Source organism: Ammodytes marinus (genome assembly GCF_949987685.1).
Source record: "Ammodytes marinus genome assembly, chromosome: 10".
Classification (NCBI taxonomy): domain Eukaryota; kingdom Metazoa; phylum Chordata; class Actinopteri; order Uranoscopiformes; family Ammodytidae; genus Ammodytes; species Ammodytes marinus.
This window is the reverse complement of record NC_137214.1, coordinates 28,144,235-28,160,896: the sequence shown is the minus strand read 5'-3', so window position 1 is coordinate 28,160,896 and position 16,662 is coordinate 28,144,235. Positions and strand designations below refer to the sequence as shown.

Genomic DNA, 16,662 nt, shown 5'->3' with positions numbered 1-16,662 from the left:
GAGTTAAATGGATGATAGTTAGTAAAGCATCTGAAAAGAGTTAGGCATATTTATCAATCCAAATGAAAGTTATTGTCATTTAAGTTTGATAAACTTTACAGAAATTCAGTTTAGATGAGAAGGGCTATGCTCTGGTTCTTATGACACAGTAAGTATTTTGAACCAATCACGGCAGTTCTCTGCCCGAACGTTCTATAAAGACAATGACATGACATGGAGACCGTTTGATACGGCCACGCCCGCACAGTCCTGTCAAATATCTAGACAGTTATTTTTAACAAAGTTTTCATTCTAATATTTATAACATTTTATTTCCAATCAAGATTTTTGTAAAAGCTTATTAAGAAACCAAACCTTTATATTACATATATTCATAAAAAAAAATATAATGTTAGACCAGGTTTCCTGAAGGCTTTAAAGTTTCACCCCCTGGGAGGCAAGTTAACAAGCAAAACTCTGTAGCACAAAACCCTATCACTGTCACCGTCACACAGTCAAATCCAAGGCCTAGGATTTTCTACTTTTTTTCCCTTTTGCATAAAATAATGATGAACACAATCCCCGCCACATTGTTAGGAGAGTCGTGAATAATAAAGAATAGGTCTGTATGCAGCGTATAACTCGGTGCCTTTTCCGCTGTTGGAACAGGTTTCCATAAAACACACTGATTAATAAAACATGGGCAATGCTCTCTCAACTCCTTGAGGATCAGCTTTTATCCTGTAATGCTTTTGTAGCTTTGCCTGGATTCTACTGCAACGGAACAGTTCCTTTCTCTACTCTGCGGTAGCTTTCGTAATGTCATCGTGTAATGTCACTGCAAACAGGAGATCTTTTTTTTAATGCGTAAATAGCTTTGGAGTCTTTGCAGTTTGGGAATATAACCAAAAGCTTCTTTAAATAAATATAAGATCCAGTTATGAATATGATCTGCTGGTCAGAAAATCATTGTATTCTCTATAGCAGTGTTAATATATGTTCGTAGTAGTAGTATTTGTAGTTGTTTATTCAGTCATCATAAAACAATCATTTAAAACAATATCACAGTAGATAGTAGACAGCATTGCTTGCAATACAGTATCTAGAAACATTAGGTTGTCATTGTTCCGTAATTGTACCCATACAAAAAAACACATGCATCTCCTTTTAAATATTTGTTTGCTTTTTGAAAAGTAGCTTATTTACTTTCCTGTATTGGAAAAAAAACTTTTGGACAGTTTGAAAGTGACTTTGAATTAGCTCTGGACAGTAACTGCATTATTTTATAATAATCAGAATAGCAGAATCTCTACATGTTTGAATAATACAATTAAAATCCTCAGTTTTTCTGGGTTAAACTCAAATTTAGTGTCTCCAAAAACTTAATTTGCTCTGTATTTCTCCTCCCTCCATTTTGAAATACGATTAAAACAACTTATCATTGCTATAACTAATATGGTAAATAAATGGTAAATGGACTTGACTTATATTGCGCTTTTTAGCCGATTTTCTCAGCCCCAAAGCGCTTAAATTTTTTTACCGCATTCACCCATTCATACACACACTCATACACTCTTATGTCTTTTCTTTCTCCTTTTTTTTGGGACAAACAATGAATCTAAGTTAATTAAACAGACAATTTAGGGGCAAAAGTTTTCCGTGGATAAGGGGACATATACGCTGAATGCCTGAATTGGATTTTAGACTAAATGTAATCGCCCTTCATAATCGAAAGCACTTTTCCTTTAAAGGTTCGATTTGGAACTTTTTGGGGCGTATAAATAATTAATATCTGGAGAGAGGTTTTCTGTGGAGTAAGCCTTTTAGGAGGAGAAGAGTCCCAGTGAAACTTTTTATTAACCTTGCTGTAGCTTCAGACCTTAGACCCAGACTCGCTGTCGCACACCCACAGGGGCACACACTTTAATACCCATCCTTAAATCTTTATTAAATCTCGCGGACATAAATTCAAAACTTACATAACTCAACTTCTAACCCATTAAGGGCTGGGACCGCCTGTTTTCTAAGATTTTTAATGTGAATTGTTAGCAGATAAAGACGTTAAAATACACTAGAAACTAATTTGGATTGAATTTACCAGAGCTCGACCGACTAGACACATGATTTATGTCATTCAGTGTTGAATTATGAGACTTATAATTGAAAGAAAGCACGCATCGGTTCTTTAATTGCATTGATTTAACAGCTCATAAACACTCACAGCTCTTGTAAACAATCACCCCAGCATGTGCTCCCCTGTCAAACTGGCAGACAGAGACAGGAATCGTTTTAAAAAGTTTGGCAGTTTAATTTGGTGTGTGTGTGTGTGTGTGTGTGTGTGTGTGTGTGTGTGTGTGTGTTGTGTGTGTGTGTGTGTGTGTGTGTGTGTGTGTGTGTGTGTGTGTGTGTGTGTGTGTGTGTGTGTGTGTGTGTGTGTGTGTGTGTGTGTGTGTGTGTGTGTGTGTGTGTGTGTGTGTGTGTGTGTGTGTGTGTGTGTGTGTGCCATGTTATCTTACTTGTTGGCACATTACGCCATAGTCATCAGAAAAACACCTGTTTGGATGTGTAGGGCCCTTAACATGTATATATACTATACTTTATGAAAACTGTTGTAAACATGTTGTTGTAAAAGTGACATGCTGCTATTTTCTTGCCTTCCTAAAATTAACATTTCTCCATAATATTTCTTGGCATCTTCAATGTCATGGCTTGCTACTGGATCCTTTGATTCAACACTCTCAACTTAAAGACAAAAACTGCTCCTGCAATATGTTACGTTCTTCTTATGAATATAGGGACGGATATAAGATAACCAGGATGTAGTAAACCGTGTTATATATCCCCGAGATCAGCGGTCTAGTAAGACGTATTGTACAGTCATCTATCATGCAATGTTAGATTATGTCAAGAAATACAGGCGATATGTTTTGGTAAACAAGTTGTGTTACTTTCTGTATAAAACACAGTGTGAAAACAGAAAAAAAAAATTACATAGTGTTGCCACAAACAATCTTGTTATCCTTATTATTTACTACCTGTGCTACTCAGAAAAAATAGATTTTTCTTACATCATTGGCAGCTGAAGAAAGTAATCTGACCCTAAACTTACTTGATACCCTGTTTCTTAGACTGTAGCGCTGCAGAGAGCACAACAAGACGGTGTGTGTGTGTGTGTGTGTGTGTGTGTGTGTGTGTGTGTGTGTGTGTGTGTGTGTGTGTGTGTGTGTGTGTGTGTGTGTGTGTGTGTGTGTGTGTGTGTGTGTGTGTGTGTGTGTGTGTGTGTGTGTGTGTGTGTGTGTGTGTGTGTGTGTGTGTGTGTGTGTGTGTGTGTGTGTGTGTGTGTGTGTGTGTGTGTTCTCCTGCGGCGTTTCATTCTGTCTTCCTGTCTCATGCCTTTAATTATTAATGTTACATTGACACACAGAATACTAAATGAAAGAAGGTTATGAGTTACAGAAATATAAGGAATCCTGTCTGAGAAGAGGCAGGCGTGTGTGTGTGTGTGTGTGTGTGTGTGTGTGTGTGTGTGTGTGTGGGTATGATATGAATCAATGTAGTGAACTAGTATTACAAAGGGGTCTGACTTAATGCAATGGTACCAAATGTAGATCCTTAGCTGTCTCATTAAAAAAATTATTGTATACTCTTAGCTTTTTCAGTGATATAATGAATAAAGTTAAAGCTATAGTGCGTAACTTCTATCGCCCCCAATGAGAATTTTCTTGAGTAATTACAACAACACTGTCGGTGCACATTAGGCAAGCATTCGGTGAACGTGCAGTGCATGGATTTTATACCTACTGCTGTATGTCCAGGTTTTTTCTTAGCAGTAGAATCAACAACTGAAACATTTCTTGCGATTTTTCTGAGCTCCTGCGCATTTGTCAGGGGGCGACACCAGTTTGTAAACGGTGCCATATTGAAAAATATACAGAGAGTTTTGTGGAGCTGATAAGCCTAATCAATTTAGTGTCAACATTCATTTACATGAAAAAGATACGCACTATACCTTTAGTGACTGAAACACAAAACACTAAAACTGAGCTATTCTTTGTTGTTTTTTTAGCTTTTACACTAAATTTTTCATATCTGCTGTTAGTGCTGCTGTCATATTTGCCCATATACTGTATCTTGAGGTTCCGCATTTATCAACATTTTCTTAATCCACAAAATAATGTCAGATTCACAGGGATGATATATATCTTTTCAGTTGTACAAACTGTTTGCCTTATTTATTTCTATTTTTAATCTTTTTTTTCTATTTGTATCCATTATATTTTGAAGGGACTTTTATGCTCAATTGAATTTGACGTATCTAAAACCTATCACTGGATATTTCATCGCTAAATGCATGGACAGCTGCAGGCCCCACCGCCCCCATAATTACCCTTACAACGATTACTTGAATATTGAATGAGGAGTTTTGTACAGGAAAATCAATAAGTGTCTTCTTGTAAATCCATAAAATGACTCTGTAACCTTTCTGTTTTGTTTTTCTGCTGTGGGGCAGCCAACAAAATAAACCAAAACACTCTTTTGAAATCCGTCTCACACGCACAAATATTACGGCACATGGATAATTGTTAGATTAAAATGCAGGTAATATTGTGCCGGTCGCATACATCTGACTACTGAACCCAACACATTAATGATTAACACATTGGGAGCTGGGAGTTTCCAAGCACAAGGGTGTCCAACCAACTGCTGCATATACCACAATGTTAACTGAGACCGGAAGTTTCTGGAGAAAGGCAGACACTGTAATACATTTTTAATTTGCTGTTGTTCTCATATTCTTATGTTACAGACACAATTTCCACACTGAGTGGCGCTGCATGATTTCTTGCTAAAATTGGGATAGCGATTTTTCTCCCCAAGAATGTAAACCACGATTCTCTCATACAAGTCTGTTCTAATGTAAGAAAATAAGTAATAATAATACCAAATAAATTAGAATGTTCCTCTCTTATTTTGCGAGACTGAAGGAGGAATACTGGCAAGTTACAACATCTATTGAGTTGTTTGAGTGAATGACACTTTAATTGCTTGACATTGTGTAGCTATAATTGTCATTAATAAAACAACTAGAATTCTTCCCAAGAAAAGAAGTGAACATTTTGTGTGACTTACATGTATGGGGGAATCGTCATCATTTAGAAATGAGATGACATAGATATATGAATCAAGATCACAATTTAATTTTTTTCAATTAATTGTGCTGCCCTACTCAGTCTATGCATATTCCTAAGCTAACAATGTGTTACTTTTCTGTGTCATCTTCTTAGGGGAACAGTGGAGGCGCGGTTTGTTTACGTCTTTGTTTTGGGCATCCTCTTCTCGGGCACCAAGGACCTGCTTCGCTCCCAGATCATCTCTGCGGACGCCAAGCTGAGGAGCAAAGGATTGTGGGAAATCTACAGCGGCCTGGTGCTGTTGGTTTCGCTGCTGTTTCGAGCTCACAACCTGCCGGTGCTGTGCGGCTGCCTCTTGATTCAGACGCTCATGGCTCAGTTCATCTGGAAGAAACTCCACTATGACGCAGCGCAAACCACCATCATGCACTACTGGTTTGGACAGGCCTTCTTCTACTTTCAGGTAAGCAACAGGGATAAGGAAACTAGGCATGGGACAGTTTGAAAAGGAGCTGTCACAATTACCCACAATTTAAAAATAGAAAAATGTAATGATCCCCATAATCATCATCAAAATATTATTTAGAACTCTATAAATGGCTGTAATGTATTAATCTGTAATCGATGAGGTATAAGATTTTTTTTTTGTTGATTCACTGAAAGCACACACATCTTTTATTTCTTTTAATCAAACACATTTACAGAAATAATGTGAATAGACATGGGTCCATATGAAAACTACACTTCATAAATATCCTGGCCATATTTTATTAAAAAAAAAAAAAAAATGTCATCTTTATTTTTACAGGTAAGTCACTACGAACACGTTCTTATTTACAATTATCCTGATAATCATCAAAATAGTCTTAAAAACCCAATAGATGGCTTTAAGACATATTGGAATCATATTACTTTACATTTTGTAAAAACTCGCTACGTGGAACTTTCAGTTTTTGTTGATTCTAGCCTCTCCTTTGTACATAGGCGGAAGTGTTTTATACAACACCAGCGCCTGCTGTCCTCAAGATCTTTGCTATAGCGCGTGCCTGCAATGCTTGCATTTGCTTAGGCGGTGTGTGATTCGTGATGAGCTAATGTATTCACATGTGACCATGTCAGCTTAATAATGGTAATATGATGATGGTGAAGCAAAGAAAATGTTGATACAGCACCGTTCGGACACAGGATGTTCCGGTCTGCTGCTGTAAATCGTTTTGTCTTAGGTTTCCAGGATATTGGATCTGAGCGAAGGCATTAATATTAACTCTATACAGTGGCGTGCACAGGTAGACCTGAAGTGGTGCTGAAGCACCTGCCCTTTTCCCCTGGCCCAATCAAGTGCCCTTTTGAATTTTTTATTTTTTTAAATCTGAAAGTTATTTCTTTTTTTTTTATTTCTTTTTTTTTTACAGTGTATGTGGCCCATGCCGACATTATCATTTATAAATGCTCAACGATTATAAACGTTTGACAATAATGCCCCAATAAATATGCCCCCTCCCCCCTCCTCCTCCTCCGCACACTTTGTCAACGTGAACGCGCAGAGTGGACACAAACGGAGGCGCGTTGCAGCAGCAGTTCACAGCTGCAGTATAATGCCTAGAAAGGAGAGGTTAAAAAGGAAAAAGAAAGGGAGCTACAGCAGGCAGCCCAGGGGAGCAGCTGTCTGCTCTCCTGGATGAAAGCATCCACCAGCAGCAAGGAGGAAGATGAAGATGAAAGGTTAGAGTCAAGACCAGAGTCATGTTAACTGTTCAGGGCCTTTTAAAGCTCATATTTTAATGTTGAACTGTTCCTCAAATGTTATTGAAATATCTTAAAAGCTGTCCACACATGTTATTTTAAGTACACAAAGTGGGTTGGTGGTACTAAATCAGTCATGAAGCTATATAAGCTAATTATATTATTTTGTCCCAACCATAAATTATTTCTGTTACCAGACTTGCAGTAATCTTGTATTTACCTTAATAGGATATTATTAGTACGGAGATCAGGGGCCTAACGAAGACTTCAAAGACAGAATTCGGGTTAAGGGATTATTTAAAAAAAATCCGAAGCTGACTGTTTTTTTTTTCAAACTTTTCTTTCTGCTTTTTGGTAATTCTGTGTCTCCAAATTATTCCAGAAAATAGTACTAAATAGCCCACATTGACACAGGTGATTTAGCCTTAGCTTTCTTCTCAAAGTGCACCAGATTGATGAATTTTTCTTTAAAAGGTTAACATTTTTCTTCCGGGGGAGAATCCCCCCGGACCCCCTTACAAGGTCCAGGGTCCCAAACACAGTCTCCCAAATTCCTGTGAGAAACACTCAATGTGAGGCCGGGTATTAACAGTCATTAGGCCAGGGGGGGGGTTTATACAAATACCCTTAAAATGATTTGTTCATTCATCGATAGAATATATTGTGCCCTTTTTTTTGCACTGAGCATCTGCCCCCCGAAATGTCTGTGCACGCCACTGACTCTATACAAATAGCTTTGTTTTCGCTGATGTTTTCATTTGCAGTTACAGGCCATTTAAAATCATCAGAGGAAAAATTAGACTGTTTCAAAAACAATTAAAAATGTAAGTTAAAAAGTAGGGTACAAGTAAAATAAATATACAATAATAAAATCAAAGACCTATATACCTGTACATAAAAGTGACAATATACTTAAAGTGTAACAAAAATATAGAAAAAGACGTACTGTACGTGACATTAACAGGTATAGACATTTTTCTGTCCTACAACTTTCATTGGAGTTTAAAAACTGGATGGCATGGTGATAAAAACTGTTCTTTAGCATGGTAGTGTGAGCACTGGGTCGCTGTCTATTAAAGTCAGTTCAGGGCAGGCAGCTAGTTTTTCTTGTCTGATTGTAAGGGACATGTAATTTACCGCTCTGACACAGAGGCTAGATGTATTAGTGAAAGCTATCACCTCTGATAAAGTGTAGGGATACTGTAATAGGAGCAAGCGTGTGTGTGTGTGTGTGTGTGTGTGTGTGTGTGTGTGTGTGTGTGTGTGTGTGTGTGTGTGTGTGTGTGTGTGTGTGTGTGTGTGTGTGTGTGTGTGTGTGTGTGTGTGTGTGTGTGTGTGTGTGTGTGTGTGTGTGTGTGTGTGTGTGTGTGTGTGTGTGTGTGTGTGTGTGTGTGTGTGTGTGTGTGTGTGTGTGTGTGTGTGTGTGTGTGGGTGTGTGGGGGGGTGTGTGTGTGTGTGTGTGTGTGTGTGTGTGTGTGTGTGTGTAATAAACTTTAATTTCCGGACTTGCGTGAAGGCCAACTGGACTAGTGTGATTTCTGTGGATGAGTTATAGTGTTAAGAACTCCGAATGTTCTTCAAAGGCAGATATGACACCTGCCTTTTCATTTAACCTGCACATACACACACACACACACACACACACACACACGAAGACAGCAGACGTGTGTATTATTGTCAACACTGAATTTCTACATCCCTAACAGTTTAATTACCCTTATCACCCTTGGCTCATTAATACTCTGATGGCCTCTGGAATAGAATAAACCGCCACCAGACTATTCTTTAGTGTAGGCGCCCAGGCATGTAATTACAGACCGTTTGAGTAATAACATTCTCAACCAAGCTGTTACTATAATGGATCGGTTAAACTAAGCGACATATTTGATTCAAATTCGCTGCTCTGCAACTAAAACCCATTGTTATACAGAACAATCAAAGGGATGTTGAATTGAGAACAACTGGCGAGTTCAGTTACAGTTGATCAGTGTAGTGGCATTTAAAGTTATAGTGTGCAACTTCAGTCACACCCATGACTGAAGTTTATATGGAAACGTTACGCACTATACTGTAGCTTCAATGTAGCAGCATAGTTACTTTCTCCGTTGTATTTATGAAAAGCTTTATCATAAATATTGGCAAGAATCTGTTGTTTTTCAAAGTGTCCTTGTTTCTTGGCAGCCAAACACACACTAACACAAGTGGATTATGGGACATATTCCAGGTAACCTAGGATACAGACATTACGATTGCCACAGAAAAAAAAGTTAAATTGTGTGACATGAGGAATTAACCGTGGGGATGGACCGGATCCCGTCCGTTAGTGGAAGGCAGCCCCTGATTGGTTATTGTAGTCACTGGTGTCAACATGGATCGACGAATACACTTGTGCGATATGGCTGTGCTCTTGAGGCTAGAGATTGACGACTACATGAACCAATCAGAAGCTGCCTTCTATTAAAAAGGGATGGACATTAGGTCAGAACACAGGCCCTGATTGGCTAGGGCATTTTTTGACCGACCTCCTCCCCACGGAGATTGGAGAAAGTCCAAACTGATCTGTTGGAGAGAAAAGAATGTAAAACTTGTACAAGATCAAACTGGTCTCATCGGGCTAACATCTTGGTAAAATAAAACTGCTTTTAAGTTATTCTCAGCACACAGTATTCAGACTTTTCCCCCAAAAAATCAAAAGTGTGTCTTGACTCCTAATGCGGCGCCTGTATTATATCAGCCACACTCTCTGACAGTTGTCTTGACAATTTGTCTGAAATGTAATCATAAAACCATTTGTTGTACTCCCTGTTTCTGCATAAGTGATATGTTTTCCTCTGGTACACAATGACACATTTGAAAAATCACAGAGAGATTTCAGTAAGAAAAGCTAGAAGAGAAAATATGACTCTAAACCCGGGTGGAGCAAGCTGTGCTCTTCCTCTCTGATCAGAGACGTGCGTGTGTGTGTGTGTGTGTGTGTGTGTGTGTTCACGTTTGTGTGTGCTACAGCTTAAAATCACAATTGATTTTTGAGTGTAATAATCACTTGTTATGCACGCGGATATTGATTTTGCAAAACACTCACACAGTGAAATACTGTAAACGGGCCACTTTGAAGTTTACAAGAAAATAATTGAGCGGAGGCGTTTAGGCGTTTTGTCTGAGCCGCTGTTCAGAGGTTCAGTTTGATTGATCTGTCTGAAGGCGTGAAAAGATTCTTAATAATTTCATTGATCTGAATAATGTGATAATCAGATTAAGTAACACTACTGCCATCGGTGTATGAGTGTGTGTGTGAATGGGTGAATGTGGTTAGAAATGTAAAGCGCTTTGGGACTGAGAAAATCGGCTAAAAAAACGCTAGTAAGTCCATTTGCCAGTTTGTATTATTTTTTTATCATAGTTTTAACTTAATAACTGAATTTATTGTAAAGCTTGTCAATGATATATCGTGTTTTGTTTCCCTTGATTTAACTAGCTGTAATGTTCCCAAAATAATTTAACCTGCTTAGATGGCGATCCCACTATACCATGATCTGCACTGTCCAAAGACACTTTAATATATTTGACTTAGAATTTTTAAAGACAGTCATCATGATTTTCTTATATTCTGGTTTAGCTGTTACAGCAAAAAATGACATAAGAAACCCCTAGCATATATTGTTGCATTGCATATTGTGCTATGTTACATTATTCATTTTGTGAATATTTCATGCATTAACAGAACCAAATACCTTTTGAATTGTGGCTATAAAAAAGAAAATACATAAAACAGCCTTAGAAAAGTTTACTACAGACATACTGTATTTGGCTTGTTCCAGAGATACTGTAAAACTGTTTGCAAAGGTAACTGAGCTAGAAATATACTCTTTATAAAAAAAAAATAGAAAAAGTGTGTGCTGGCAAATTTACACCCTGCCCTTCATGGGTCTAACAAGAGTCCAGGTTCACACAGAAAGCTTCTCCGGTCAGGGACTGGAACACACAAACAACTGGTCTGCTGGGAAGTGGCCCGAAGCTACGAGTTAATGATGATAAAGCAAAGGAGCATTCCTCTAGACCTTCTGAAGTGCTTACAAAGCCTCACACACAGACCTTTGTGTACTTGTTAGTTATTTCTGTGCCCTCTGCAATGCTGAAAGGTGTTTTCTAGTGTGTGTGTGTGTGTCTGTGTGTGTGTGTGTATTACTTATGTTGTGGGAACTTTTTTCTGTTTACATATTGTGATATTGGGGACGTACCTTCCTTTTGGGGACAAAATGGAAGTCCCCATAACGTTAATACTTGCATTTTAGGGGGAAGGCTTACTCTATGGTATGAATAGACTTAAGGTTAGGGTAAGGGTAAGGTTTAGGGTTAGGGTAAGGTCCAGGTAAAGATAAGTCTCCAGGTATTCAATGTATCTCTACGTAATGTCCCCGGAAGAGATAAAAACATGAATGTGTGTGTGTGTGTGTGTTTTCAGGGTAACTCTAACAACATAGCGACGGTGGACATCTCTGTTGGCTTCGTAGGACTGGAGAGTTACATCGAGGCGCCCGCCATCTTCCTGACGGCCCTCAGCACGTACGCCGGGCCGCTGCTCTGGGCCTGTCACCTCGTCTGCTTCCTCAGCTCGCAGAGAGACAGGTGAGGGGGGTTTATATGTACTGTATGTTGCTTTATGGGGGTTTATTTACAGTATATGTTGCTCTATGGGGTATTATATACTGTATGTGTTGCTTTATGGCAGGGATGTCCAACAAGGGCTGTTCTCCAATAATGGATTAATCCAAAAAAAATTCTATACAGTAGAATATTAGGGCCGGGGGATGGAAAAAAATAGGAAAAGAGGATTATTATTATTTTTATTTTTATCATTTAGTCACTAAGAGAAAAAAGTGGAAATATAATTTTGTGAATCTCTAGGTCTTAATGAATCTTTGCTATCGTCGTAAGGCAGACAAGAGGATACAACCTTATGTACCTAATAAAACAAACTTATTATTTTAAAGTAGACTAAGCTCCACTAGTGACTGTACCGCACTGTATACGAGTGAAGGTATTCAATATTTTTCTCTTGGGTGTCGCCCTTTGTAGACGGTCCCTGTGCTCTCGTCTCACGGCCCGCTGCACATAGAGACCAATGTTATTAGTGGAGCTTAGAGGACGTCTGGTTTGGGTCAAAAATTAGGTTGTAGCCCATTGACTGCCTTAGGACGAAAGCAAAGTTTAATCGTTTGTTTCTTAATAAAGTTAATTTTTTTCAGAAGTTACTGATCACGGAAGCTCTAATCTGTCAACATCTTTCCAACTTTACCGCAGTCTCGACCTGTCGACTTTATTCTCAAAATTTCAACTTTTTTTCTTGAAATGCATAATGAAAAAATAAATGAAAACATATTTTCTTCTAAAAAAAATTCTCCCACCTGGCCTAATACACTTTCTTACACCATCATCACTTTTGCAGTCACTTTTGAGTGTTAGTTTGTTTCTTCTTGATACTTTTTCGTTCTTAATACCAGATCCTCTCTGTGGGCGAGAGGCTACAGGTGCAGAGAAATATTCTGCTAATTGGTTTACTCAGTGCAACAAGGAGAACGAGCTCACAGGGTTTCAAAGATGCATGTTAACAGCTTAACCTGCAGAAGACCTTCAATGGAGCAAAGCCTGTGTGTGTGTGTGTGTGTGTGTGTGTGTGTGTGTGTGTGTGTGTGTGTGTGTGTGTGTGTGTGTGTGTGTGTGTGTGTGTGTGTGTGTGTGTGTGTGTGTGTGTGTGTGTGTGTGTGTGTGTGTGTGTGTGTGTGTGTGTGTGTGTGTGTGTGTGTGTGCGTGTGTGTTTGAACACAGCCTTGAGTGATGAGGTCTGGGACTGGGCAACAGCTGCCATGGTGATGGAGCCAAAACTGAAATGCTGTTTTGATGTAGACATACAGTAGACAGGTATTTGCATAGGAAGAGTTTGTTGAACCTGCTTCTGTTGTTCAAACGCTGCTAGCGAAAATGCAGGTATATGTCTACAAAAAAGTAATTGCTTTATGTTAAAAAGAAAAAAGTAGGTATATACAGTATCATTTGTTTTCTTTGATGGTACAAGTGATTCTGTTTCATTGGTCCAGTCTCTGATTATAAAGTAGCATTTAATATAACCCATCAAGAGCCAAGTCCGCCTAATAACAACTCCTAACCCAACCTCCCAAAACCTTTTGAGGGTTTTCTGAGAAACTGCACAGAATGTCAACGCTTACTAAATTCTTTATTCCTCAGCCTCTGTAGCAGATGGAGACGTGAAATCTAAAAACATTAAAATACTTACACCTTCGGCTTTAGTGGTAAATCACTGCCCTAAAATGTTTTCAGGATCATTTTTTTGTAAAATATATAAAAAACATCATAAAAAATTTGAGAAATAATGAAAATCTCTAAGCCTCTATAAAATTGCCTCTATTGAAAAAATTCACTTAGAATATTGATGATGAATGTGTGAACACAGCTGGGATTTGTTTTATGACACTGAGCTTACACTAACATTAAGTGTGTGTGTGTGTGTGCATGTGCGTCCGTCCGTCTGTCTGTCTGTCTGTCTGTCTGTCTGTCTGTGTTTAAATTAAATCCATACTGCGTTCCAGGACAATCACAACCCTGTATCCTTATTGATTTTAATCACAGCGTGATTCTTTCCGTATTAACATGTAACCTGTAATGTGTTTTGTTCACTCAGAGACATTATGACGAATGAAAGTCTGAAACAGCCTGATGTACAGCGGCTCATTTAGGATTCTCTCTGCACCATCAGCAGCCTCACCACAACACACACACACACACACACACACAGTGACTGGAAACAGACTTTGATCAATAGCTTTTCAACGGCTCTCGCAATCACTCTGGACTCAAAGCAGTTTTTTACAGTTTGAGGCGAATGTTTAAATGGCTTTAGTGCACGTTAACCTTTAACAGACTGATCAGAGGAGAATCGTCAAAAGGATTTTATCTTCATCTTTGAAAATGTCCCTAAAAAGTCGCATTCTGACATAAATACAAACAGTTAAAGCAATACAACGTACTAATCCAACTGTTCAATACTGGTTTTATACTGTATTTGATTTAATATCTTTCTTTACAACCTTTTTGCATTTAACAGACTTATCAATCCCATTTCTCGCTGATTTAATACACTGCTTACTACACAATTTGACATTAAAACTATCTAAATGTCACAGTCTTAATCACGTGCAATAAAAAAAATACTTTGCCGTTCTCTTGCATACAAAACGTAACCTAATATAAAATCCTTATGTATGCTAATTTTTGCATGTAACATACTTACAGAAATCCCCCTATGCCTAGGTATATGTTTCTACATTCTATAGGAGCATATGTAAAGCATCTCAATTCCCCCTCCTGACAAAGACACCTCGAGGTTAGACTGTTTCCACCGTGTACGTCATTTCAAAAAGCTGCATTGTGTCTTTGAAAAAAAAAAAGCTTTTTTGTTGAGAGCTGTGCAGAGGCATAAGTGGAGCCGGTGACAGGAAGCTGATCTCTTTCTAGTCTCTGAGCTCGACAGTGAAATGGTTTGGAAAAAAAACATTGTGTTGAAGGACAACCTTTGCCTTTCATCTAAAGCCACTGTTTTGGTGCCATATTGTCAGCAGTTGGATCTCACCCACTCACTGCTTAATTTATCCTTCATTTTGAATATTTAAGTTATTATTTTTGCACATTTGGGTTACCCTTTTCAGAGACCATTTCTTTAGTTTTATTTTAACCCTCTCAATTCCAATGGAAATTACTTTTCCGGGATGCTTAAAACAGAGGAGAAGCAAGAAATTCGTCGTAGTTTTGTAAAAATTGTAAAAGAAAAAATATATATATAATAATAGTTAGATAACATTATAGAGTTGTTATTAAATTATTATTATATACATATACAATAAACATAAATTATGAGTGCAATAGAAATCCACCATTAAATTTATTTTTTATGTATTTGAATCTTAATTTGGTTCTGAACGGGTTTAGGCCTAAATACGACTTTCACTTTTCTACCCACATTCTGTATAACTAACATCTGGTAATAGTTGAACTAAGCTTCTGTATCAGCTCATTTATTCATAACACTTTAAATCAGACAAGATGCCGCATGCTGTGCGTGCGTGCGTGCCTGTCTGTCTGTCTGTCTGCCTGTCTGTCTGTCTGTCTGTCTGTGTGTGTGTGTATCTCCCCATCAGCTGACGAGCTCGACCTTTATGCTGATTCACACAGCATTCTGTCATTTCAAGTAGCTCAAACCATTTTCCTCCCAGTTAGATTAGACTAGAGTTGAGATGGGGAGACAGAGAGACAGGGGGGAGAGCCAATATGGTACGCGCTCTATCCACTACGCCATCAGAACGCCCCATATAATGTACTTTTAAAACCCGAAAAATATCACAAAAAAAAATATATATATAATATTTTTTTTTCCCTTTCCTCCAGGAGCCCTGTAGCGGTGGGCCACGGGTGCTACTGCCTGGCCCTGCTGCGCTCTGTCCCGGCCGCGGCCTACATCGTGCTGGTGACGGTGCTGCGCTACCATCTCTTCATCTGGAGCGTCTTCTCTCCCAAACTGCTCTACGAGTGCATGCACCTGCTGCTCACCGCCGCCATCTGTCTCATATTCAACGCCATGGAACAAAGCCCGAGTTCCAGTAAGTCTTAGGAAGCAACAGAGAGACTTTAATTTGAATGTAAAAAGGATTTTCCAGAAGTTAAAAGGGTCGGAGAGAGACTTTGAAGGAGACGGACTACTGTATGCTTATCGTCGTTGGTAAAGGTGGAGTCGGCGATTCTAAAGAATTCTTGTTGTCAAAATCAGTGTGTATTTCGTCACAATATGCTTACCTGTCTGTGTGAACTGAAAACAAGTCTGGTGTTTTAACACAGCCTAGGCTCTGTGAATTGCTATGGTGGGCCCCTTTTCTTAACATGACCTAGTTTACAGAGCCTAGGCTGTGTATAAACTTTTTTTAGGGCACAAACAGTACGTACAGGTAGCAGATCAGGATGAGATATTCACTGATTTTGACAAAGTGATTTCGACAACAAGCTTTCTCCAGAATCACTGACTCCACCTTTTAAAAACCTGTAAAACTGATCACAATGTGTGCTTCTGAAAAAGGGATCTGTAGGTTTTTTGGGTTTGCAAAAAAATATTTAAAAAATGCTCTTCTAATGTATTTTTCAAGCAGCCTATTTGATTATTAAATTATTTCTGAGGAGAAACTGTTTCGCGACTGAATTAAAGTGAATTTCTATAAGGAGGATTTCTTTTTTCTACATGTAAATACAGTGAATATATTACCTATAATAACATTACCTCAGGGACACGTGTACACTGAGCTACGGGGCTAATTAGACAACAATGCAGCATGATGAGGTTTGGGCTTCGGCTATGATGGAATGACTTTGATGTTCCACTGGAGAATATCATGTTTTTATGTGGGGAAATAAGTGTAAACATGATTTGTATGGAGCTGGAATTATTAATATATAATTTTTTCTATTTTAATTACAGCTTAGTGAACATTTGCGCCCTCACAGGAGTTTTCAATTATTCTGGATGATTGCAAGTTAGTTTAAAAGTGAGTTGAGCAGTGCAGCATAGGTGTGAATCATGAAACAAAATGACCGCTGAATGCACTTTAGCTGTGTCAGTTTCAGGAATCCTGGTACAGAGCATACTGGTTCACTGACAGCATGACTAACTGGCACACATGAATGGAACAGATTTTGGTTTTTCCATCACCGTACTGATTAGCATTTTGAAGTATTGCCTCAAATGGAAAAG

General features: G+C 38.5%; 1 protein-coding gene across 1 annotated transcript in view; it reads left to right on the top strand.

Annotated features, from left to right (window-relative positions):
* pigg (phosphatidylinositol glycan anchor biosynthesis class G (EMM blood group)) overlaps positions 1-16,059 on the top strand; it is a 69,750-nt gene extending 53,691 nt beyond the window's left edge. Inside the window, exons 11-13 of the mRNA XM_080035211.1 lie at positions 5,265-5,574; positions 11,317-11,480; positions 15,312-16,059. Of these exons, the coding sequence (XP_079891337.1) occupies positions 5,265-5,574; positions 11,317-11,480; positions 15,312-15,534 (697 nt within the window). The 3' untranslated portion in view covers positions 15,535-16,059. The remainder of the gene's footprint in view (positions 1-5,264; positions 5,575-11,316; positions 11,481-15,311) is intronic.
* The last annotated feature ends 603 nt before the right edge of the window (positions 16,060-16,662 follow it).